Here is a 23,923-nt window from a genome sequence, read left to right on the forward strand (position 1 = left end):
TTGTTGTTAATGGTTTGTATGTGAAATTGCTGCTGAAGTTTGCTTTGAATACACCAGAGCCACTGGCTTTGCCAAAGGAGCACCCCTGCTAATTTACAGCTTGTAGATTAGATCTGCCCCCACAGTCCTGCAGGAATAGGGGAGAGCTGTTTTCCTACCTTTAAGGGTTTTTTTGTCACAGAAATCTTTCCTCTTTGGCACTGGGAAGAGACAACACCTGATCTGGTGTTTCTATAGAGGAGTATGAGTGGAATACAGGGGCTCCCTTTCTTTTTGTGCAACCTCTCTCCTTTCTTCTACCCCAATCACAAGATAATCACAGAATCTGAGCTGGAGTAAATTTAGGAATCAAATGATCATTCTTGATCCTCATATTCAAAGCAAGTGTTTATATAAACAAAAAATAACATTTAAGATATTTTGAGGGGGGTTTATCACATTTTCATATTAAAGAGCTGCAGCTCCTTGGAGTTCAAAGCCAATTTGGTCACCTGAAGAGGGAGTTTCTTTTCCACAGCCCATCAATGTTTTGTCAAAATGGGATTATCTATGTATTTTGTTAATACCATGATATGTGGCTAATACAAAAGGAATTAAAACTTTGGGTAGAACAAAAGCCCCCGAACATGCAGATGCTTCTGCATTATGTTTGTTCTCCCCTCTCACCCATGCACCTTAGTATGGGTACATATGACTGCTTATAAAGCAAGCAAGGAACCAAACTGATATCACCTGCAGAAAGTGTTAACTACAACTCCTTCCAGGAGTCCCCACAAATAGTCCATGGTTATAGAGTTCAGCTGGTACAGTCACATGTACAAAGGTTGCTTATATAAGTCTGAGTTTAAGGCTACAGTCTTGTGGGTATATTAACCAACTTGTCATCACCAAAAATTGAAATAACATGTATTCATGCTTTGGACTGGCACTGTGTGCTCCACGCAATGATTTGTTTAGTTATGTTTGGAATACTCCAACTTTGGTGAAATGAGCCCTAATTTGAGAAAAAAATTGTGCCTAGGAAAGTTAGACAGCTGCAAATCTGTCCTATAGTGCTTGTATGAGAACATCAGGGAGCTGCTTTTCTCCTGAGATTTAGAAGAAAAAAATCTACTGTAGTCTGGAATTCAACTTTTTCAAAAACTCTAGGAATCTGTCTATCACACCTACTGTTTTTCTGCAGGACTTACATAGCGTCTATGAAAAAATGTCAGTGATTTGTAAAATAATATGTATTGGTAACACTGTATCCTCAATACAACTGTTTTATAAAAAAGAATAAGAACAAAAATGTACAAATAATTCTATTAAGAGTAACTCTTAAATAACCAAACTGAGTGTCAAACTGCCTTTTCAGTGTTTGGATCCTGGCAGAGGGGACACAGTGCAGCAATGCTTGTCTTCTTCCCTGGTGGCAGAGCCAGTTCTGCTTTGTCTCATTGTTTCACACTGGAAGTTCCTGCCCAGTAGATTTTTTATCAAGGGTCAATCTCTTTAAAACAAGGGTCAATCTCTTTCAGGATCACAGCTTTCAGGCTACTTTTTCTATCATATACCTGTGGCTTAATTTTTTACACTTGATCTTGTGTTCCTGCATTTTCTATTCTTTCTTCAAGGCTGTTTTATCCCTGGATGTTATTGATCCATTGATGACAATGTCAATAGGTGATGTAATATGTTAATTTTAGGGATTTTAATTTAATTACTTTTTGTCATATTACTTTCATAGTAAGAGTGCTTGTTATTCTAGGTTGTAAACTTGACAGAAATATCCATGACTATGACAAGCAACTCAACAAATTGAGGAGAAATGTCCAGACACTTTCATGATGGTCATGTTGAACAACATCTCTTGGAAATCTTACATTAGACTTGCTGTTGAATCAGCAGGCAAGAATCTCATTCCTCAACCTGTGTACACTTTATATGCACACACTTTATTTATAAACTCCACTTTTCGACAGAATTTTCTTTGCTTCAATACAAGTCATCTTGTATGTGTATAAGTGCCTGGGGGCAGGGATGGGAATGTTATATATGCAGGAGCAAAACGTATTGAATTAGTTCAAAGTAAAAAAAACCTCATCAAAAAGCTCAAAAGTTTTAGAGATGGGTATTTTTTCCCACTGAAAAATGTCTTCCTTCTCAAAAGAAAGGTTACTTCTCCTGTTTGCACTAGGAATTTACCAGTGACTTCAGTTAAAATAGGTTTGGGTTCAATATTTTGCCGTGTCAAAAACCTCTAGAGACATTTTCGTTAGAGGGAGTAACTGCAAGCTAATCCTAATTTGTGGGAAAGACGGATGTTACTGTGGTTGTCCAGAAGATGCAGACATTTGGCACACTCTTACTGCTACATTTTTGAGTTTTGTGTGCATCTACAGCCTTGACTGGCTGTCGAGGCTCTTTGCACAGAGGGTAGTGTGTGGGGATGCTCTTCCTTTCTTCAGAGCAACACATGTCCCCAAAGGCACCAAGTTCCCCCTCCTGCTCTCCTTCTGTTTTGTGTTTGTTCTGCTAATTTTAACATTATGAATAAGAGGGGGAGACTAAACCCAGAGGTCAATTATTCTCTCTGAATCCATCTGTCCAATTAGGAAAAAAAGTAGAGATTGATCATCTGGATTTAGTATACTAGATGCCTATTGAGCTTTGTGGAGGCTGCACAGGAGGGATACTCTTAATTTTGTTATAAAAATCCCACAGGCTGAAAACCTACATCCAGCAGCTGCTTTCTGAATAAGATCAAGACAGAAAACAAGGCAGTGAGAGGTAGGGACCAGGAAGTGCCTTCCTCTCCTCCAAACACAGTCGTGTTGGCTTCCACACAGCCAAATAAATACATAAGGTGAAGAGCAACAGTTATGGGCCTAAAAACTGCTGCTTCCAAGATCAGCCAACTAACATAGCTTTCTAACAGGAAGAATGATGATGGATCAGAGTTGATTCTACCCAAGGGGAGAAGAAGAAAGGAGAAGTGAAAAAAATTGAACTGATAGACATCATAATTGGAAGGCTAGACAGACACCTCTCAGGTCTGACACAAGAAAAAGGTGATCCCATTCATGAGTCAGGGTTTGCCTTAGGTGGGCTCAGAAAGTTAATTGTCACCTGGAAAGTGCATTACTCAGATAAAGACTTTTGATGAGTTCTGGAAATGGGAGATGCATTTGGCTTCCTGGTTTTACCTTACTGAGGATGCTCCAGATGTTGAAAAGAGCTGAGGAGCAAACAGCAAAGATCATAGAATCACAGAATGCCTAGAGTTGGAAGGGACTATAAAGACCATCAAGTTTCAACCCCCTGTCATGGGCAGGGACACCTACCACTAGACCAGTTTGCTCAGAGCCCCATCCAACCTGGACTTGAGCACTTCCAGGGAAAGGGCATCCACTACTCCAGGCAACCTGTTCCAGTGCTTTGGCACACACAGGAAATAATTTTTTCCTAGCATGTAAGTATTATATATCTATATCTGTATATCTACTATCTAATGCCAAAAAGCATTTAAACTGTCTATGTCCTGTGTGACAGATAGATGGACAGACAGCTAGAATTGTAATTCACTTAGCAAAGATATATATGAAGCATAAGCAACCATTTTAAAATTGTACTTATCCTTAAAAGTACATGTGTTAAAAGCTATTCCTCTTCACAGAACACAAGCACCAGAGCAGGTATACTCAGATTTTACTGAAAAGTAAAAAAACTAAATTAGGTTAAATTCAAATGAAAGGGAATTCATTCTTCCCCAAACCTGAGGAGACATGACTGTGTAGAAATGCCATTGCTGAGGTATCCCCTTGTGGGACTGAATCAGTGCCCAGGATTACACTGCACCTAAGTACCTCCTTTTACAGAGGTGCTCGTAAAAGAGGGGAAAAGACAACAACCACAACCAAGGGAAATGAGAAACGCTTTGCTGTAAAGCCTTCTGGCTTTTCTAACTGGTCTAATAAAACTCTTGCCCTCCAGTTTTCTCTCCCAAGAAAAGTAAGAATTTTTAATGAACTTAAGTCAAGGTATTTGGAAATTTGGCACCATCTACAGAAACCAGCCTGCTGATGAGGAAAAGAAAGCTAAATCATTCTGCTTTTGCCCTAAGCTCAGGGCTGGATAAATATTCTTTTTGTAACAATGATTTTATTTTTGTATCCTCAGGCAAGTAATTTAAAACGTCAACAGACATGAGTCCAAATCATAATAGCTGAAAGCATACTAGTCTTTATTTATATTAGTGTGAGATTAACAGAACTTTTGAAATGTAGATTGTAGGTAATACAGCAGAGCTCCAAAAGTATCCTAACTTGAGCCAAAGTCAGGCTGAGTCAAGAAAGAAAGGTAGAAATGGCTCACCTCTGTACTCACTAGTCCCAAACTTCGCTTCCAGCTCTGGTGATTAATGTGTATTATTTCATAAGAAGAATTTGCATCTCCTTAGTATGCCTATCTGGAAGCAAAACCAACCATGTCTTCTTCTCTGTTACTCCCTGCAAAAGAAAAGAAAAATTCAAAACAAGGACATAAAATACACAAAATGAGAATTAAAAATTTCTAAAAACCTTCTAACAGTTACTCTGTTTACAGTGATCACTTAAATTGTAGGCATTTCCCCCTTTGAAATGTAAAAATAATTTTCAAGTATTTGGGAAATTGAGTGAAGGAAGAAAAAGTGGAATAAAGCTTTAAAAACCAATTCACAACTTCTGCTACGTTCACATGGCTATATTGCTGTTCTCCCCACTGCCTTTTTAATGAACATTAATAAAATAAGCAGTGCTTTGTCCTCTCACCTTGGTTAAAGAGGTTAAGACCAAAACCAAAATTTGAAGCTTTTTTTCTTTAAGATATATACTTTAAAACATGTTTAAGAGCAGCCAGGTTATCATGTGTGCCCGAGGAAATATTTGATGTTTACAGAGGCCTGGGTGGAATGATCCACCTTGCTCTTCTTGAAACAAGGGACTTGGATCAAGACAGAAATGTTTCCGAACTCCTTCTACCTGTGCTGGCAACAGTGTTCCCTAGGCACCCATCCAAAGGGTTCCAAAGACAATATCCAGTTCAACCCAAAACCTTTCCTGCTCTCAGCTCCCTATCCACATTGAACACAAACTGGATTGTCAGTGAAGCTGGTTTTATTCTGCATAGGCATTGCTGCACTGTAAAAAGCTTCCAGCTGGATCTGCAAGATGCTTCTCTACCCATTTTGCATTGCATTGATGTCAAAATCTGGATTCGTGGAGGTAATTTCAATTATAAAAATCATTACATTGAAAAGGTGAATAAAAGGTGATTAACTTACGTTTCACAGGTGAGAGCAGAATTCTTGCCCTCTGTTAGAAAGATGGTGTAGCTACTGGCTAATTTACAAAAAGTTTATATAAGATTTTGCATTAATTATTAGTATAAAATCAATGTTCAGTATTCATTAATTTCCTCTATGGAAGCATTAAGATAAAAGCCAGCAGGCAACTAACTGAAAGCATGCCACAGAATACAGGGTATATTAGAAATAGGCTGAAACCAAACTTTTTATGCCTCTGAGAAATCCTGCTGCCTGCAAATGGACAGGGGACACAACTCTTGCTGGGCTCCTCTCTAGCACGAACACCTCAATGCCAGAATACACCAGCAGGGATAAACCAGGAGTTAGGTCACTACCCATGATCAGGCCAAATCTTCATAATTAATTGACTCCTTAAGGAACAGTAGAGAAGCACACACTTGAAAAACAGGATGCCATCCAGAGGGATCTGAGCAAGTTTAAGTGGGCTCAAGGGAATCTCTTTAACAATTCCAAGTGCAGGATGATGTATCTGGCTCGAGGCAGCACCAGGTATCAACACAGTTTGGGGGATGAACAGATTGAGAGCTGCCCTGCTGAGAAGGACTTGGGGTGCTGGTGGATGAGAGGCTGGACATGACCCAGTAATGAGCACTAGCAGCCCAGAAATCCGGTTGTGACCTGGGCTGTCTCAAAAGCTGCATGGCAAGCGGGGAGAGGGAGGGGATTCTGCCCCTCTACTCTGCTCTGGTGAGACCACACCTGCAGTGCTGCATCCAGCTCTGGAGTCCCAGCACAGAAAGGACATCAATCTGTTCAAGCCAGTCCAGAGCAGGCCACCAAGTTGATTCAAGTGAGGGAGAACCTCTCCTATGAGAAAAAAGCTGAGAAAATTGAGATTGTTCAGCCTGGAGAAGAGACATCTTAGGATAACCTAATTATGGCCTACAAGGGAGCCTACAAGGAAGAAGAAGAGAGACCTGTTACAAGGATACGTAGTGACAGGACAAGGGAGAATGGCTTCAGTCTGAAAGAGTAGGTTTAGATTAAGCATTAGGAAAAAATTCTTCCCTGTGATGGTGGTGAGGCACTGGAACAGCTTTCCCAGAGAAGCTGTGAATGCCCCATCTGTGATAGTGTTCCAGGCCAGGTTGGATGGGGCTTTGAGGAACCTGGTTTAGTGGAAGGTGTCCCTACCCATGGCGGGGGAATTAGAACTAGCCAATCTTTATCACAGACCAGTATATGATTCTACAACTTTTAATCAGTACTTCAGTATGTGAACCATGCAATGCAATGGTGTGAGAGAGCAATTACTGATATTTAGTAATGGTAGTAAGAGTTTTCAAAAAAGAAAATGCTGATTTTCTCTGGTCTTGGTTAGGTGACTGTCTTCCTCCAGAAGAGAAGTAGTGAAAATCTCTCAGTTAAGAGAGACTCTCTCCCTCTGCTCCTGCCAGCAGCATTACTTATAGGCCAAGATCAGATTTAGACTGATTTAGACTGCATTTTCTTCATATGTTTGGTCTCCTAATGATGAAAAAAAATTCTGGTGAAGTTGTCAAAGTCTCTTAATGTGAGTTTTGGGAATTGTGTAGTTCTGCCCACAAAGTGCCTCTTCTGCTAGGAAAGTTTTATTACATGAGTATTGTTCTTGGGATTATAAATAGCAGCAAGTTGAAAAAGGTTGGTTTTGTCACAGATCAAGTGTGCAGCTCTGTAAAACTCTTTGGATGATTTATTTTAATGGAAAAATATTTGCTGGAAATTGGAAAGCAGTAGGACTGCTATTCCTGCACTTCTAACATTGCCATCATGATGGAGTGAGCAGTGCTGCTGAATGTGGTATATTGCTGGAAGACAGGATAACATCACCCCCAGGTTTGGGTAGAAAGTCACAAGGATTTAGGATGCACAGACTTCAGAGCTGCAGAGAAGCAGCAGATTTGAGCTCTGCAAGACAAAATAATTTGGTCCCACAGGAGATTTCAAGAATTCAAGTTTTATTTCCATTCCAACTCTCAGCCTCCAAAAAAGCCAGTTTTCTCCTCATAGGCAAAGTAAAGCTCAGGAACAATCTGGTGCTGCCTCCAAGCCATGGAATAGGGATGTCCTGGCCACTGGTTCTGCTGGCACAGGACTCCCATGCTGGGCTGAGGGGAACTGTCTCCCCTCCACGGCCACTGCAGCTCACCAGAAATAGCACAGCTGTTTCCATGAGTGCTACCACTTCTACCAGACCCGCTGTAATAAAACTGGCTTGCCTGAGATAGCGCAGTGTGTCCAAGGCACTAGATGGTCCTGTAACACCTGTCACACCTTTGGCCTTGAAAGGGTCTATCACACACTTGCAATTGCTCCTTAAATTAATCCATATCGACTTGCAGGTGTTAACAATTTTGTAGAAGACAATCTAAACACTCAGCATCTCACAATTTTCTGTCTTGTCAGTAATCTGAGTCTATACCTTTGAAGTTACTGCTATAATTGGAAGAAAGGTCACACTACTCTATTCCCTCTAAAGGTTGCTTTCATTTAACCAGTATCTAATTATTTTTTTCTCTCATTTCTTATGATGCCTTAGGTAAAAGTAATTTTTGGTGCTTATCCTGTTATAAGCATTTTCTTTTCTAGAAGTTGTTTTGTATTTTGATATATCCCTCACATCACAGTGGGTGGTTGTGTTCTGGAAACTCCAGTGACACTTGTGAAATATTGTCATGCAAAAGCCAAAAAAAGAAAGCATTACTAATTTCCTTTATGTACTAGTTTGATTGGTTTTTTACTGAATTAATATGCCATTTTGGTTGAGTACCAGGCTATTTCTCTTTCATTTAAATGTGGAAAAAAAACCCCATTTCAAACAGCATAACTTCTTTTTTTAAAACCAGTTTCATATAGCTCAGAGCTTTCAAGGGTCAATATGATTTCTTGTGGGCCCTAACTTCCCCATTTTGGGTGCCATGCTATTTTTTGTTTCCATCCAGATTTACAGAGAGCTGGAGAACATTCCTCCAGAAAGAGCATCCTTCTCCTGGTTTTTCTTTCCCCGCCATGGTAGTGGTGCTGTGAGGGACGGAGAAGGGGAAAGGGAAGGGGAAGGAGAAGGGGAAGGGGAAGGGAGCTCCTGCTATGGGAGTGTCCGGGACCGCACGGCCGGGCTGGTCGAGCGTCGGCGGGACGGCTGCGGGGGTGTCAAGGGATACGAGTGCGGTGTTGAGATGTGCTATCGTAGCCGTCTCAGTGCAAACCGCTCTGGGGGTCCTCGTTTTCCAGTTATAATGCAAAAAGTACTCTGCCGACGGGGATTCTCCTCCTTAGCTCCATCCATCCGCCGCGCCGTGCGCTCGCACGAAGTGGAGAAGCGGTCGAGAGCGGCCAAGCGCTCGTTTGCCTCCGGGCTTCCCCCCGCGGAATTCTTCCACCGGAGTTAGAGTTGCCGGGGGGCGGGGAGGTCTCTCGTCCACCGCCTTCCCCGGTGAGGAGGAGGATTTGGGGTCGCTAAGGCGAGCTCCGCTCCGCGCATCTCGGCGAGCGGCCCCCGGGAGCGCCCGGCAGGTGCTGCGGGCCCGGCCCGGCCCCGACGGCGGCGCAGGGAGCGGGGGCGGCCGCCAGCGCCGGGCCGGGGCGGGAGCGAACAAAGCGCTGCGAGGGAGCGCTGCCCCGACGGGGCCGGCGCGGAGCCGCCCGCAGCGGGGGCGGGGTGACCGGGGCACCGGCCCCCCTTCCCCCCACACACACACACACGCACGCACAGACACACAGACACAGACACACATCCCCACATCCCCCGCACACGCACACCGCGCCCGGGCACACGCCGGGACGCGCAGGCGGCAGGCGGTGCGCGGAGAGGATGCGGCTGCTGCGCCCCTGGGCGCTGGTGCTGGGCGGGCTCCTGTGTGCCTGTGCCGGTGCCGGTGCCGGTGCCGGTGCCGGTCCGGCGCTGCGGAGCTACCCGCACAGCGCGGTGCTGGACGGCGCGGGCGCGTACCGCCTGCGCTGGGGCCGCCGCGGCAGCGCCCTCGCCCTCCGCCTGGAGGTGCGCACCCGCGGCTACGTGGGCTTCGGGCTCTCGGCCAGCGGCGGCATGGCCTCCGCCGACATCGTGGTGGGGGGCGTGGAGGGGGGCCAGCCCTACCTGCAGGTAAGGCCCTGCTCCTTCCTCTCGACCGCCGACCCCGGTCGTCTTTGTCCGCGCACCTTTCCCCCGCTGTCCCCCTCTCGGACGCCCTTCATTCCCTGCCCCACGTTTCTTCTGCAGCCTTCTTGCCCTGCATCTTTGTACCTCTTTACTTCTTCCTCCCACCCTTCGGGTTATCCCTATTCTTCTGCGTTCCTATCCTCTGGAGTAGATACTTCTTTTCGATCCGCTCTCTGCCAACCTTCCCTCTAAACTTCTGCATGGATTTCGTTAAAGGTGTCGGGTTTCTTTCCTCCCTATGCAGAAGAGGTAGGAGTCCCTATTCTCTCTCTTTTGGGCACTCTCTCCTGCCTGCCGGCTGAGCCTAGACCCCGCAGAGGAGAGGGGTGGGAGGGCAGAGTCTCTCCCAGGGAGGTGTGGCACCTTTCCCCTCACCCTGCCAGCAGCTGGCGGAGCTTGGCCGTCCTGGTGCCACATGAACTTGCTCTTTCTAATCCCAGTGGCAACTTCCCACCAGCTTCCAAGCCTACTGGCGTCCCCTTCTGCTGGCGCACAGCTGGCGCTGCTCCTGTTCTTGGTGTTCCTCCTCACCTCGAAATGTTTTGACCAGATGTTGGAAAGGACTTGCAGAGTAACCACCGGGAGGACTCCTGGTACATGTCCTTGGTCTGGTAAAGCAACCTCAGAGGTGCCCAACTCTATTGGCATAGCTTTCTTGGGATGTTTCTCTAGTAGTCTAAGTATTGTCCGGGTTACATCTGGGACAGGGGTGTGGAACAGAGACCTTGCTGGTGCTGACAGAGAGCCATCCCCCCTAGAGGCACTGGTGGCTGGTGGAGTAGGAGCTATGAGAGGAGAGGGGACCCACACCTTTGGTCCCTTCTCATCAACCTGAGATCCAGCAGGCAGGAGTTGCTCTGGGGTCGGGGGAGCAAGGTCAGCTAGTGCCAGGGATGGCTAAAAGGGGAATCAGGTCTGGAAAGACATGTTGTAACCCCCAGCTGCTTGAATAATAACTCAGATGCAGTTTAAGCAGAGAGGTTGTTAGAGTATGGTCTAGGAGAAGTCATCTGTCTTTCCTCCATTGTGTTAGAGCTAGTTGATATTTGAAGCTGCTGCTTAAATTTTAAGAGGTTTTTCCTTAAGAATATGGATTTTCTATTAACAGTTCACCATAAGAAAACCAAATACATAATATTATCTCCCTACTATTTGTCAAGGTTTTATAAAATCAAAACTTTTCCAGAAGAATTGAGCTTTTAGTATATATAATTTCCTTAAAAAAATTTCTTTTACTTTTTCTTCACCCCATTAGATTTCTGTATGAAGTTTAGACAAGTATTTGTCTTCCTTAAGTTCAGACCAGTGATTTTCAGAATATTGCTTTCTCTATATTTCAAAATGAAGATAATTTTGCTTGAAGCATAAACAAGAGATTAATAATAGTAAAAAAAACCACTCTAGGCTGCTCGTTGAGTAGTGAGGTCTACACTCACAGAATGAAAAGCTTTCTGAAAGGCTTTGCAATTCAGAAGACACAAAGACACACCTACTAACCATTAAGAGAAACCGAAGCTTTTTTCCTGGTTAGCTCATAGATCCTGCTAGGGTAAAGCAAATCTTTGTCAAAGGCATCCGAACCTAGTGTAAAGGCATCCAGTGGTGGAGGATCCATCACTTCCCTTGATTGTGGCAATAACAAGTCTGCTGTTCCTGATTGCCAGGATTAGTTTGTCTTGGTTTAGCTTTCAGCTTATGTATTTTCTCTACTATATAAAAATCTCTACTCCCCCTGCATACCACCTTCATAAAGTTATTTATATGCTGCAATCCAGGCAATCAAGTCACTCCTCAATTTTCTTTTTTTTGTCAAATAAATAGATTTAGCTCTTTAGCATCACAGGACATTTCCCCCAGCACTCAAAGCACTTTCATGGCTCTTTTCAGCACCCTTCACAGGTTTTCAACATCCTTAAAAATGGCCCCGTACTAACTCCATTCTTCCACAGGTTTTATGCACCAACATTCTGTTACAAGTAGAAAAGGACTGTAGCAAATGCGTGCTGATACAAACCTACTGATATTTTTCCTGAAATGCTAATGGAGCACATAATTTTTTATGCGAAGAGCTATGAGTTATTTTGTTGCACTTTTGAGTAGGTTTGTTTCAGAAGAAATACTTTTGTTATGCTTGCTTGCCACTTGAGGCTTGCTTCATCCACATTCCCTCTTCAGTTCTAGTAGCATGGTTTCTTTCTAAATTGAACTGAGGTTTTTGAAAGTTGCTCAGTTAAAATTTTTCCTTGCACTAACAAGGAACGGCCAGAAACAAAGATGATAAACAAAATTTGTCCAGAGGCTTTTTCTGGTCAGGCAGCAGGGATTGCTAGAAAATGAGCAAATTGTTCTAGGATGTTGTTTCAATAATACCATTTTTCCCCTTAACTGGACAAACAAATTCAGTTAATATTTTAAAAAGACATTCTGTGTTAAGTATATATCGCCATAATTTAGATTATTTACTACTGAAAAAGATTTTTTCATAGATAGCACCCTTGAAAGTATGTGGTTTTATGCCTAGCTGCACTCCGTGAAATATGTACACCCTATAATGAATGAACTTACTTTTCTTTTTGGTTTTAGAAATATGTTTTTATTCCATGACCATCAGTTGGAAAATGTGCATCGTGGTCTAAACTCTTAGAGGGGTCATTTTTTGGTTTCTTTGAAAGTTTTGAGATGCTTGTTAGTGGCCTGATGTTCTGATGTTCTGAAACACCTTTATAGCCTTTCAAGTGGGCATTGAAATTGCTAGTCCCTTGGGTCAATTTTACCTTTCCCCATCCCCCAAATTCTCTCTCCTTTTTTAAAAATAGAAAGTGTTCTCAGAGGTAAGAGACCTCTTCTGGGAATAAACATATAAATATAGTTAGACTACAGCTGCCAGTTGGGGTAAAAGCACGTACTTCTCCTGTCTGTGGAAGATCCATGTACTGGGGTAGAGGAAAACTGCCAGATAGTTTTCAAATAAAAGAGAGAAAATGTTTCCTGTGGCATTTTTTCCTCATCCTCTCAGAACAAGTAAATGCTATTCCCACCATCAGCAGGCGGTGTTTGCCTTGAAAAAACCTGGTGACTCAGAGTCCTGGATATCTAGTGCTGGGTTTTATTTTCTCACTTTTCAGTGTATCCCGAACTTGGGTAGAATGAGCTGTTTGTTTTGATTTGCTTTTCTATGTTTGAGCTGTATTTAATCTGAAAGGGTGTCTGACATAAGGAAAGGTTAAAACAATTTGGAAGTCTGTGGCTTAATTTTGTCTAAATATATCCGGATGAAAAGGGTTATGATGTCACGTAAAGAAGAACAAACCTTCATGGTGTACCAGAGCAGTTTTTTGAAGAGCATTGGAACGACCAGGAAATTATGCATTCACTGTCCTAACATTTCAGAAGTTTGATATTGAAATGTTGATAAACATATTTTGGGAGGATGCAGAGGACATAGCATGGATATATGTATACATACATGCAGTTACTTAGTGTTTTGTCACGATGGAGGCACCTCCACGGAGCAGAAGGCGAAAAAGGAGATCAGTGAGCAGGCTGTTCTCACACATTACTGAGAGCCTGGGGTGTCAGAGCAGCAGATTGTGTGGCATTAGGCTGAGCGTTTTTGAGAACAAGAAGATACCAATGGGGGTCGGTCTTGGAAAGCTGGGAGCTGCCTTTGTCTCTATAGGGAGGAGTTGGACTTAGGAGAGTTCATTCTTAGCAAAATGTTACCTTGAAATATTTCCATGCTCATTTGCAGCATGTGTTACTCTTCATACAAGATCTTGGGGCAGCCTTAGATTTTGCATCTAGTTTTTTTCATTATTTCCTTTCCCCCCCCTTCTCTTCTTTTTTTCCTTTTTTCTTTTTTTTTTCCCTAATGCATGTCTTTTGTGCTTATGAATTGACACAGCATGCATTTTCTTGCTAGACCCATGCCTTTTCCTTGGTCTCCACCCCTGTCTGGAATTGTGCATCCCCACCCACAGCACGTAGCTGCTGAGAGCCCCATTTTGGGGAGAGTAATCCTCCTTGATGAATGCCTATTTTGTGCAAGTTATACAAGAGGGTTGCATTGTTAGAATCTTCTGTTGAACTTGCACAAAAATAGTCCCTACTCAGGGTGAATAGGGACTGTGTGTCACTAAAAAGCACTTTATTATTCATTAGAGCCTTGCTTGTTAACTGTCACCCAAACTAAAGAATATCTGTTATCAAATGTATCCCATAGAGTTAGCTTAATTGCTCACAGGGAAGTACTTGGAAGAGATTTTAAAGGACAGAAAACAGTGAGCATTTTCAGTGCTTAACGATATGCCGCTTTTAAGTGCACTCATGCCAACAGCAACAAAAGAAGTGTTTAGAAAACAACTTGAAAGGCACCAAGAGAGATGCGAAGCGAGTGCCACACTGACATATCTCAGTCGGTGTTTTGTTGGAGGTATTTCATGCCTTTGGGCATTGGGGCAGAATCTCCAGATGACTAATGTCTCCCTCTTGGCTTCAATGTGGGGCATAAAGAGACACTCCAGTGTACATCTCCACTGGCTGGGTGCTTTGTAGTTCTCTTTGAGAGGTACAATAGGACAAGGAAGCAACAGCTGGTGAACAAAAGATGAGAAGAATTCTGAAGCTTGTAATTTGCAGGCCTTCAGGGGACTGTTTTCAAGAGTTTGGTTGGGATAGTTTTTCTTTTTGGTTTTTTTATGTTTGTTTGTTTTTTGTTTTTTATCTTTGTTGTAATTTTTGCTCTCCTTTGGATTTTGGAAACACCAAGAAAATGAAATTTTCTCACAAGTCCCCAGAAATATGGAGTTTTAGCCACTGTGAACAATACAAAGGCTTAAAATAATGTGGGGCATGATTTAATTCCCAATACAAACAAGTGTCACAGAAGCAGGAAAGAGAAGAAGGGAGATTTTCTATGGCAGATCCAGAAATTTTGGGAACAAGTATGCCTAATTGTTGTGCTTGAAAATCCCCTCAGTGTTTTTAATCTTCCTCATAATTGAAGTAATTAAAGTAATTAAACCCAGAAAACTTGTACTGGATAAATGTGGCTCCTGTGTGAGGAATGTTCCTTGTGATAAAGTGTGGTTCTAAGATCATATCACATAGTATCTCCTCCTTACTGATTTTCTTTCCCTTAAAACACTTTGCTACATGTTTTGTCTAGTTTCTTTGTGCTAGGACAGCCTTTAATCTAGCTTTATATCTTCTGATATAACTGGAATATAAACTCTAAAATTAACATTTATTCTTTATGTAAAGACCTGTATAGTGCCTTGGGACTCCACCACAATGTCAAATTATCCATGTCAATATGCAATGTTGTATTTCATCCTCTAGCCACTAGTGCCTCTTACACCTTCTTGTGCTAAGTTAGACAGGTCTTCACACTTCAGTGTTTTCATTTGTATGCAGAGAAAGTGATATGTTTTACTTCTCAGGAATGTCACAGAAACAAAGGGATGCTACTGCCAGCTGTAGGCCACCCTGGGTACCATTTAACTGGATATGAGAAATACACAGAAGTGTACTCAAGTGACCCAGTCTGAATGAGAAAAGGCATATTTCTAAGTAAATAATTGTGTTTCATGTATAAAAAATATAAGCCCCCCTTTTGCAAAGAAAATACATGAACATGTACACACACATGTACAGGCATTGTCTGTTTCTGTAAAGACACAAATGGAAATGCGCGTCTCTGTGTATATGTGTATGTCTGCCTTTAAAGTACAGACACATACACAATTATTTGTTAGAAATAAAAATTTTCTGTCCTTGAGAGAGTTAGTAGTGCACCTGAAGTAAATAACTACACTCTAGTGTATGACAGCCAGTTTGATTGGAGTTGTACCAGAAATTGTGTCCAGCTTCATAAAACTGCCTGTGTGAGCAAGATCCAGGCTTCCTACCAAGGACTGAATCACCTCATGCTAATCTGATGTGTAAGTGAAAAAGCAAAACAAAAAAACCCCAGCCCTCCTAACCCCCCAAAACCCCATCCACCCAAACAACCAGAAGCAAACAAAAAACCAATGCAACTTGCCCCCACCCTCTGTTAAACTAGTAATTATAAACAGACTGCTCATGGGACAGTAGCTGTGAACTTACTGATCCCAGTCACTTTAGGAACTTACTGCAACTTCTTGATTGCTGTTGCTGTACACTTTGTACAGTTATTTTTTCATTTGCAGCCACTCTCAAGATTGGTTCAGTCAACTGGAATGCTCTCAAGGTGTTCTTATACAGCACACAAATGCTTTGTGTTAGGGTGCTGTGAGTGGGCTCAGCTTTTCCCCAGTATAAAAGCATAGTAAGATCTTTCCCTGAAACTCAGGCTGAAATTTATTTGAGGTTGCAGAACAGTTTGGTTTGCTTATTTGTAAACTCATGCTCTGTTTGGTTCTTACCAAATACAGTGTAAAACCAGCTTCTTTTAGGTGGTAACATCTAGTGTGTACTGGAACCTTGAGCAGCAGGATTCCATTTAAATTGAATGCAACAATAAAAAAAGAGAAATGTTAACCACAGTTATTTTTTGGAAACCCAGAAAGGCATAACTTGGTGCTTATTTCAAACAAATGTTTTATTCAGTTCTTTTCCTTACCGTAGCAGTTTATCCACCCTATTTATACTAAGATAAATCCTCTCCTCCACCAACTTTCATCTTTGTTACAGCTTCATGATCCTTTTTGCAAAGCTTCTCTTTGGTCGAGGTCATTGGCATCAGCTTGGTAATTTGGCGATTGTCCTAGGGTGACTTTATGATGCTTGTATCCCCAATTCTGTTTGGGGATACAAGCTGGATATTAAGTTCTGCACCTTTAAAACTAGATCTGAGAGTGAAGAGGAGAAGAAGGAGAAGCAGTGGATTGTCTGAGGTGGCTGTATTCAAAAACACATAGATGAGAGCTTCAGCATTCCTGCTCACGGACTGTGCTGTCTGCAGCATGGACAGCAGGAGAGAGCTCTCCTTTGCTTTTAGTTAGGTTTTAGCTAGCTGAGGCAGAGAAGTTCCCCGGACTGTGTCTTTTCTTTTTCTTGGAGCTGATCAGTTCTGCTCTGCTCTGGACTGAAAACCCTGGGAGTTCTCACCTGTGGCCACCTGTGCCAGGATGTGGCATTTTCCAGCAGAGACTGGTAAGAGACTGAGCGAGTCAAGCTACAGCCCATGACAGGGATTTTCTGAATTTGCCATCACTTCTGAACAGTGAGAAGTTTTATTTTCAATATTATTCATTTTTTATGCTTGTGAATACTTTGCTTATTAAATAATCAGGTTTTTTCCACTTTTCTTGAAATAAATCTTTTCCCAAACCAGCTGAGGGAGGGTCCACTCATTCTGCTTTCTAGAGGGACCTCTTTGGAAAATTTGCTCTAAACCAGGATGTTTCAAACTCCATGGGTTGGCTACAGAACATCAGTGAGGACAAGTTGAAACACAGCTTGTTTTCCTGTCGTTTCCCATTCCTGACCTGTCCCTTTTTTCACTTTTAAGTGTTAGACTGCTGCTGGAACAGCCGTGATGGCCCAGATTGTGAAGGGCAGCACACATAAATTGGGGTGGCTGAGTTTCTCACAAGCTGAGTCCACAAGGATGGATTGGGGATTGCTGGATGGGGCCACAATCTGAGAATGATTTTGTTCTCACTGAGGTTGAAAGGTGATATATATAATTTAGGACGGGAAATGAATATCATAAACAAAACAATCTTGTACATTGTAAAGATCTGGGGGGGGAGTGCCATAAACACCTGTTTCAGTCTGTGATGACAGCTGGTAGGGCTTTTGGGGTCAGGCTTCCCTCTGCAGCTGTGCTTGCATTCTCGAAGGAGAAACCAGCGTCTTTTTACATCCTTAAGAAATTACTCTCCCTGACTGTTTGTGGAACAGAAATCAGAAACCATATATACCACAAAATATTTTTTAAAGAAGGAGAGAGGCTAATGGTATCTGAAAAACAGCATAACATGATCTGCCTCACATCTGGAAAAGAGCATAAAATATCTTGTAATGTCAGGAAGATTTTTCATTTTCCATATGTTTTTTCAACTTTTAGGTAATGTGAGGAAGAAGATAATTGTTTGATGGATTGCACAACTTAGTCCAGAGTTCAATATGCCATTTTATGCAATATTATGAAAGGGAGTACAAAAAATTTAAATCTTTTGCATGTAAACAATTCACATAAGTAAACCCTGAAATAGACATCTTTGTTATCATGTAGCATGACCAACACTTCTGAAGCTTTTTAAAACACTGAGTCTTTAAATAACCAAAGAATATTAGAAAAATACAGTAACTTCACCCTTCTCTTTAACTAATTCTTATACTTCTGTATAGCTGATGTGTAATTTGAAAAAATTCTCTTCATTAAACATATTATGTATAGTTTTTTGTGTGTATAAGGAGCTGGAGAATGCAAGTACTGAATCAGTACATAAATCCATATTGTGGATTTATCCACACCCGTGAGTGTTTCAGAAATTCAGTTTTCAGGACTTGACAATTATTGTAGATCTGTTGGGACTCCATGAAATTCGGGGAACTTATATCAGTATAATCTGCAAAAGACACAGGTTTTCTAGCTGTGTGGGGGTAGCAAAACCAGATCTGTGTAAAAAAAAAGACTGTACCATGTTAGAACCTTTTCCTGCTTGTTGAGAAGAATAAAATGTTCCAGTACAAAGCCCATTTTAGAACTATCTGTGATAGATATCAAAGCACTATAGTGCTGTGGATTAAAACATCCCACTCATTTCTTCACAGAATTAAATAAGTGAAACTCGTGATTTTGGCTGAGCTCTGTGTTACTGTAGTCTAGACTTGAGAGAGTTTCCAATCAAATTTATATTTCATTTGTTTAGCTGAAGCCCAAATGCCCATCTTACCCTCTCTGGCTTCTGGTATATCCATTCTCTGTACAGCCACTTTTCAAAGGTCTTCAGAGATATACAGCTTTCTCCTTTGACTAGACAAAAGAGGGGCGTGTAGGCAGTCCAAATGTGATGGTTTTGATTGCATTTTGCAGATTTTTGGCAGCAGGACTTTATTTTAAATTTTCTACTCTGAAGGGAAGCATAGAATATGTATAAAGGTACACACATATACCTACATAGATATATCTAACATTTTTTTTACTTTTTCAGATTGGAGATTTTTCCAAATTGTGGCTGAAAAAGATGTGGCATCACAGATTATCACTGTGGCATCATTTTTGAAAACCTTTCTTTCATTCTGTTTTGTACACAAACAGATCTTAAAGACTTTTAAGCTCTGATGGGTAAATTGAACAAAGTCTACATAGTATGAATTTAAACCCTCTGTGAGAACAGAGAGAGATTCATATGGTTCCTGGACAATGTGGCATTGTTTTGTTTTAAAACTGGAAAACAAACCACTTTCATGTGAGAAGTTGAGCAATCAAATTTTGAGTTGTTCAGGGTTTTTTGGTTTTGCTATTTTTTTGGGGTTTTTTTTGGTTTTGTTTTGGTGAGGTTTTTTGTGTGGTTTTTTTGTGTGACATTATTTGATTTTATTTTTATGACAAACATCTGGATAGTTTTCAACAAAGGAAGTAAAAAATAGCATTAGGTATATCTAGCCACAAAATAATTTCAGTTGAAATCACTGAAATCAGCAAGGTTCTGTCCATTTTTGGCAGCAGGGGTGGACAGCCAGTGCCTGAGCAGATAGCAGTGTGAGCACCCACTACAGCTCTCATCCCATGGGAAGCAGCCTGGTCCTCTCTGGGGCCTGGCTTTGGGGCCACCTCCCCAAAGCATTCCCCAGCAGCCACCAAATGAGCCCCTCGTGGTGAGCCAGAGCTTCCACCTGTCTGTGACTGTCATCCAAGGGGCTGAGATAATTACACTCATAACCACATTATCAAGGTGTATCTGAGCTTATACCTTAACTACAGAACTTCTTTGCATTATTTTTGCATCCTTACTTAAGACTCATGGAAATCAGGACTATATCACATGGGTTTTTTTTCTGGTGAGAGCTGTGTCCTGTAGACCAGTGACGAAATGACGAAGTTCACTACAAAACACTTGAGTTTGCACACCTTTTCCTCAGGTTTCTCAGCTTGCCTTCACACTGGTTTCAGGCAGAGACTTTGAGTCTGTTCACATGAGCAAAAGCTGCTCTTGAATTTGTATTCCCCAGTATTTCAAAGCATGGGTGCATTCACTAAGAATGTCTTCCTCCAATTTAAGGTGACATTTAAGCGAAGATATCACACTTCAATAAAAACTGATGTTCACATTCCTTGTCCAGACAAATGCTCACTAACTTAAAGATGAAAGCAGAGATTCCAAAGAGTGTTTTTGGAGCAGTAATGTGTATAGGCAATACACTGCCTCCTTCCAAGTTCTGATGCAGGGCTAAAGTGTTTTGATCCTGCAAAGTATCTGCCTTCAAAGAACCAACACAAAACAACTCTTATTATTTCTGTCTGGAAAACAACAAATCCAAGTTATTTCTCTAAGCAAATACAACTCATCAGTTCACTTTCTTTCAGGTCCCAGGCCTGTATTTTGCTCTTTTTAGTAATTTTTTTTCCATTTGCCTATTCTCTCATGTATGTACTTAATCATTTGTATTTGTAAGAAGTGGTGACAGGAAAAGAACTCTCTGGTGTCTTGCCCACACACAGATTTCTAGGGTGGAATTAAATTTAAGATTACAGCTCCTAAATGACTCTTTAGTGAGTTAATGAAGTTTCAGTTATTTTTTACTGGTATCAAAATACTTGGGTATAACTTTCCAGTTTGGTCACCTCAGCCTTAATGAAAGGAAAAAGCTGGAAGTCTCTCCAAAAGTGAACAGAAGTCCGAACAGCTACAAAAAACTAAATGCCTGCCAGGATCAGACAGGGCTGCATTATTTTGCAAAGACACCACACAATTATTGGTGTCTGCCAGTAGCCTGTTTGGCACGAGAAATACATTGGTTCCCCACCCCAAACCAGGCAGAAACAGCCTAAAACTCAAAGGAGGGTAACCAGAGGAGATGCATCTGAGGCAGTGGCCAGCCCTTCCTTGGTGGCCAGGGTGGGAGGAGAGGGAGGGAGGGTCCCAGCTGCACGGGGCTGCAGGAATCCGGGGTGAGGAGGTCAATGACCTGACATTGCTGCCTTGCTGCTCCTTTGTGCCATGCCTCTGCAGAACCCCGGATGGGAAGCATCTTTCTTACAAACAGCTCCCTTGCCCCTTCCAAAAGCTCAACCTAATCCCAGCAGCTTTTGTACGAAATGAGCACTTTTCGTGCTAGTTAAGCCGTAGGGTTTCTGGTTCCAGCCAATGTTCATTCAAGAGGTTTGTTTTTTGTGGGAAAGAAAAAACGTAGGAAAAGTTGTGGAAAAAAAGAGCGACACTATTGTTGATTCAAATATTAAGTGAATTTCATTCTTTCTGTAATTTCTCCTGGAGTTCATGACATCCCAGTTATGATGAATAAAGCTTCTTGGCTGCTGGGTCCAGCCTTTATTTCTGCAGTTACATACAGGCAGCATATTGCTAAAATTACTTAAGGCATTCTTTAAGCTGTTTATCAAGAAGGATTATTGCTTTCTTGGAGATTTTGTATAAAAAATAGTTCAGTGCCACCTCCAATTTATTGTTTGATTCAACACCGACTGCAGAATTTTACACGTTTTGAAAAAAAATACCCGACAGAGTTCCATCTTTAATATTAGATTTTAATAATGGGCCACCTTTCTTTTATAATAGGACTATTTTACAGATGAAAATAGAGTTCTAAAAAAGGACCCTCAACAGGATTACCATCTGGAATATGCCATGGAAAACAGTACACATACAATACTGGCTTTCAGCAGAGAGCTGCACACTTGTGACACAAATGACAAGAGCATAACGGTAAGAGTCTCTGACTGTATGCAGACAGATGAAGTAATTAATAAAGGATAAATGCATATGTGGTTATTAAGCTGGTAATTAAAATATTTTTTTAATGAAAGGACAGAATTACAGAAATTCACTTTCCAATATATCTGTTTGCTCAAATTAATCATGTAAAACACTTGTGCTAGTTTTATTAAACTACAGTAGTTTCACGAATACAAGCCACACAGAGTATAAGCCGCACTTCTGGTGCCTCGACAATGTTGCTGTCTTTGTCAATAGATAAGCCGCACCCCGAATATTAGCCGCACTTTCGTTCGTAGCGAGAATCCGTGCGCAGCTTTCACAAATTGGCCAATTAGTAACAGGATCGCGGCATAGTGGGCTTTACTGGCTCGGGGCGGGGCCAGGAAGGCTCGGCCCGCTCATGGTTGCCGACGGGGCCGGCCGGGTGATGCTGCAGCCGCCACCGGGCTCACTGGCCCCCCTCTCCCATCAGCACCGCCTCGTTGCTGTGTTTACTCACCCTGCCAGCGGGCCAGCCGCTGCCGCCGCTGCCAGGCACGCCGGCCGCCCCGCGCCATGTTAGCTTGCCCGGCCGGCAGGGCTGCCGCCGCCGCCAGGCTCGCCGGCCACCCCCTCCCGTCTGCACCGCCACCGCGTTTGCTCACCCTGGCCGGCACTGCAGGCCCCCGCACTGCCGGGCTCCCCCACGCTGCTGGCCCCGATTCTGCTGGGCTTCCCCCGCTGCCAGGCAGCCCCACCCGCCGGCCTTCCTGCTTCTGCCACGCTCCCCTGCACTGCTAGCCCCAGTTCTCCCGGGCTCCCCCGCCCTACTGACCCGGCTCTGCCGCCCCCCTGCCCCGCCCTGCTGGCTCAGGCTCAGCCGCCCACCCCCACACTGCAGGCCCCGCCTCTGCCAGGCTTTCCCACCTCTGCCGGGGCCGGCCGGGCTCCAGCTTGGCTTGGGGCTGCCGCGGGCTCACTTCCGTGTTGGCAGATTTTAGAATTTTGTTCATGTGTTAGCCGCCCTCGAATATTAGCTGCACTTCCGGGTTTCCACCAAACTTTTGGTCAAATTGGTGCGGCTTGTATTCGTGAAATTACTGTACTATGTTTAAATCTCAGCTTTCTTTGTTCTTCTACTTTAATGCATTATTTTCTGTAGTTTCTAACAAGTGTACACAGGATTGAAGTAGATACCACTGGGCCATCAAGTGCTATATGCCACTGTTATAACCATTCAAGAGAGGCCAAATTGAGAAATGCTTTTAAGATTCTGCACCAACTTGTAATTGATCTTTGAAACAGATTAAAAAAAAAAAATGGAGAAGATCTACTTAAAGGGTCTGTTTGTTTTATTTCTTTATTAAAAATTGAAAGTCGAAAAATCTAATGGTAAAATTTTCCATGGTAAAATAATTTTCATGGTAAATTCTTCTGTTGCCGTAGGGATTGCTGTGCTATTTCCTAAGTGTAACTTTAAAGTATATGAAGCTGATGACTTCAATATTAGAAATGACAGATTAGAGACATTTGCAAGGCTTTCTATGCTTTGGCTTGTTTACTACTTCTTTTGGAAGCATTGCTATAGCAGTAAACCACTATATTCATTTTCTGTGTTTTTACAATATATGCAATCATAGCAACATGAAAGGCTGAAAATGCAGGAAGCAAACCCCACCTGTATAAACCACCAGTTTTCCAGGCAGTCAATGGATCTCTGGTTTGCACACCCGCTCCAAATTCTCAGTATAATTTAGCATTTTGAGACACTTCAGGATTTATTATAGCACTTTCTCTCAAGGGTCATTACAAGGGTAATATGAGAATGGTTTACAGAGAACTGATCTGTGCAGTGGCTGTAGATTGATTTTTAAGGCGTAAATCTGTTCTGTAATTGAATGTTAATTGTCCATAGTATCTAAGGATAGCAGTTCACTGAAGGTATTCACATCTTCACAGACCTGAGCCTGGAAAATGGTTTCTTGGGTTTTTTTGGTGGGGAGGAACATTCTGGTTGCTGATCAAATAAGTAACATCTCTGGGAAAATGTAATGCATTGGGTTGGTTACTTCTTTATGAGTCTGTTCATTTGAAGATATGATTTTAGTTCACAACTTTAGGGAAGGAATCTATTAGAGAACTATTTAATTTCTGTGTATTTCTAATTAACCCATCGAGTATAAAACATTATTTATTTCAAAGGCCAAATTGTGTAGGTAGATGGCTGTTTCTCTGGAATACATTATCACAGTTTAAATACACCCATGTCACAACTATTGTAGAAATTACCGGAACTGTGTGAGGGAGATGTTGCTCCTATCCCTTGTGGACATTTTACTTTGTGTTTTCAGGAGAGCACAGTGCGGGTAATATGGGCTTACCACCACAAAGATATGGGAGAAGCAGGTCAGAATTACCACGGCTCTAATCGTGGTACAAAGAGTCTGCGTTTGCTGAACCCCGAGAGAGAGGAAGTCTCGTCTGCCTCTTTGCCATACTTTGACTTGACAAACAAAGACGTAAGTTACTCCATGTTGTGGGTGTCTGTGGAGATGGCAATGA

At 42.3% G+C, this 23,923-nt stretch overlaps 1 protein-coding gene across 1 annotated transcript in view; it reads left to right on the plus strand.

The window, feature by feature from the left end:
• The first annotated feature begins 9,033 nt into the window (after positions 1 to 9,033).
• Positions 9,034 to 23,923, plus strand: part of MOXD1 (monooxygenase DBH like 1) — a 50,146-nt gene continuing 35,256 nt past the window's right edge. Inside the window, exons 1-3 of the mRNA XM_033056550.2 lie at positions 9,034 to 9,434; positions 21,224 to 21,370; positions 23,713 to 23,880. Of these exons, the coding sequence (XP_032912441.1) occupies positions 9,144 to 9,434; positions 21,224 to 21,370; positions 23,713 to 23,880 (606 nt within the window). The 5' untranslated portion in view covers positions 9,034 to 9,143. The remainder of the gene's footprint in view (positions 9,435 to 21,223; positions 21,371 to 23,712; positions 23,881 to 23,923) is intronic.

Source organism: Catharus ustulatus, chromosome 3 (genome assembly GCF_009819885.2).
Source record: "Catharus ustulatus isolate bCatUst1 chromosome 3, bCatUst1.pri.v2, whole genome shotgun sequence".
Lineage (NCBI taxonomy): Eukaryota > Metazoa > Chordata > Aves > Passeriformes > Turdidae > Catharus > Catharus ustulatus.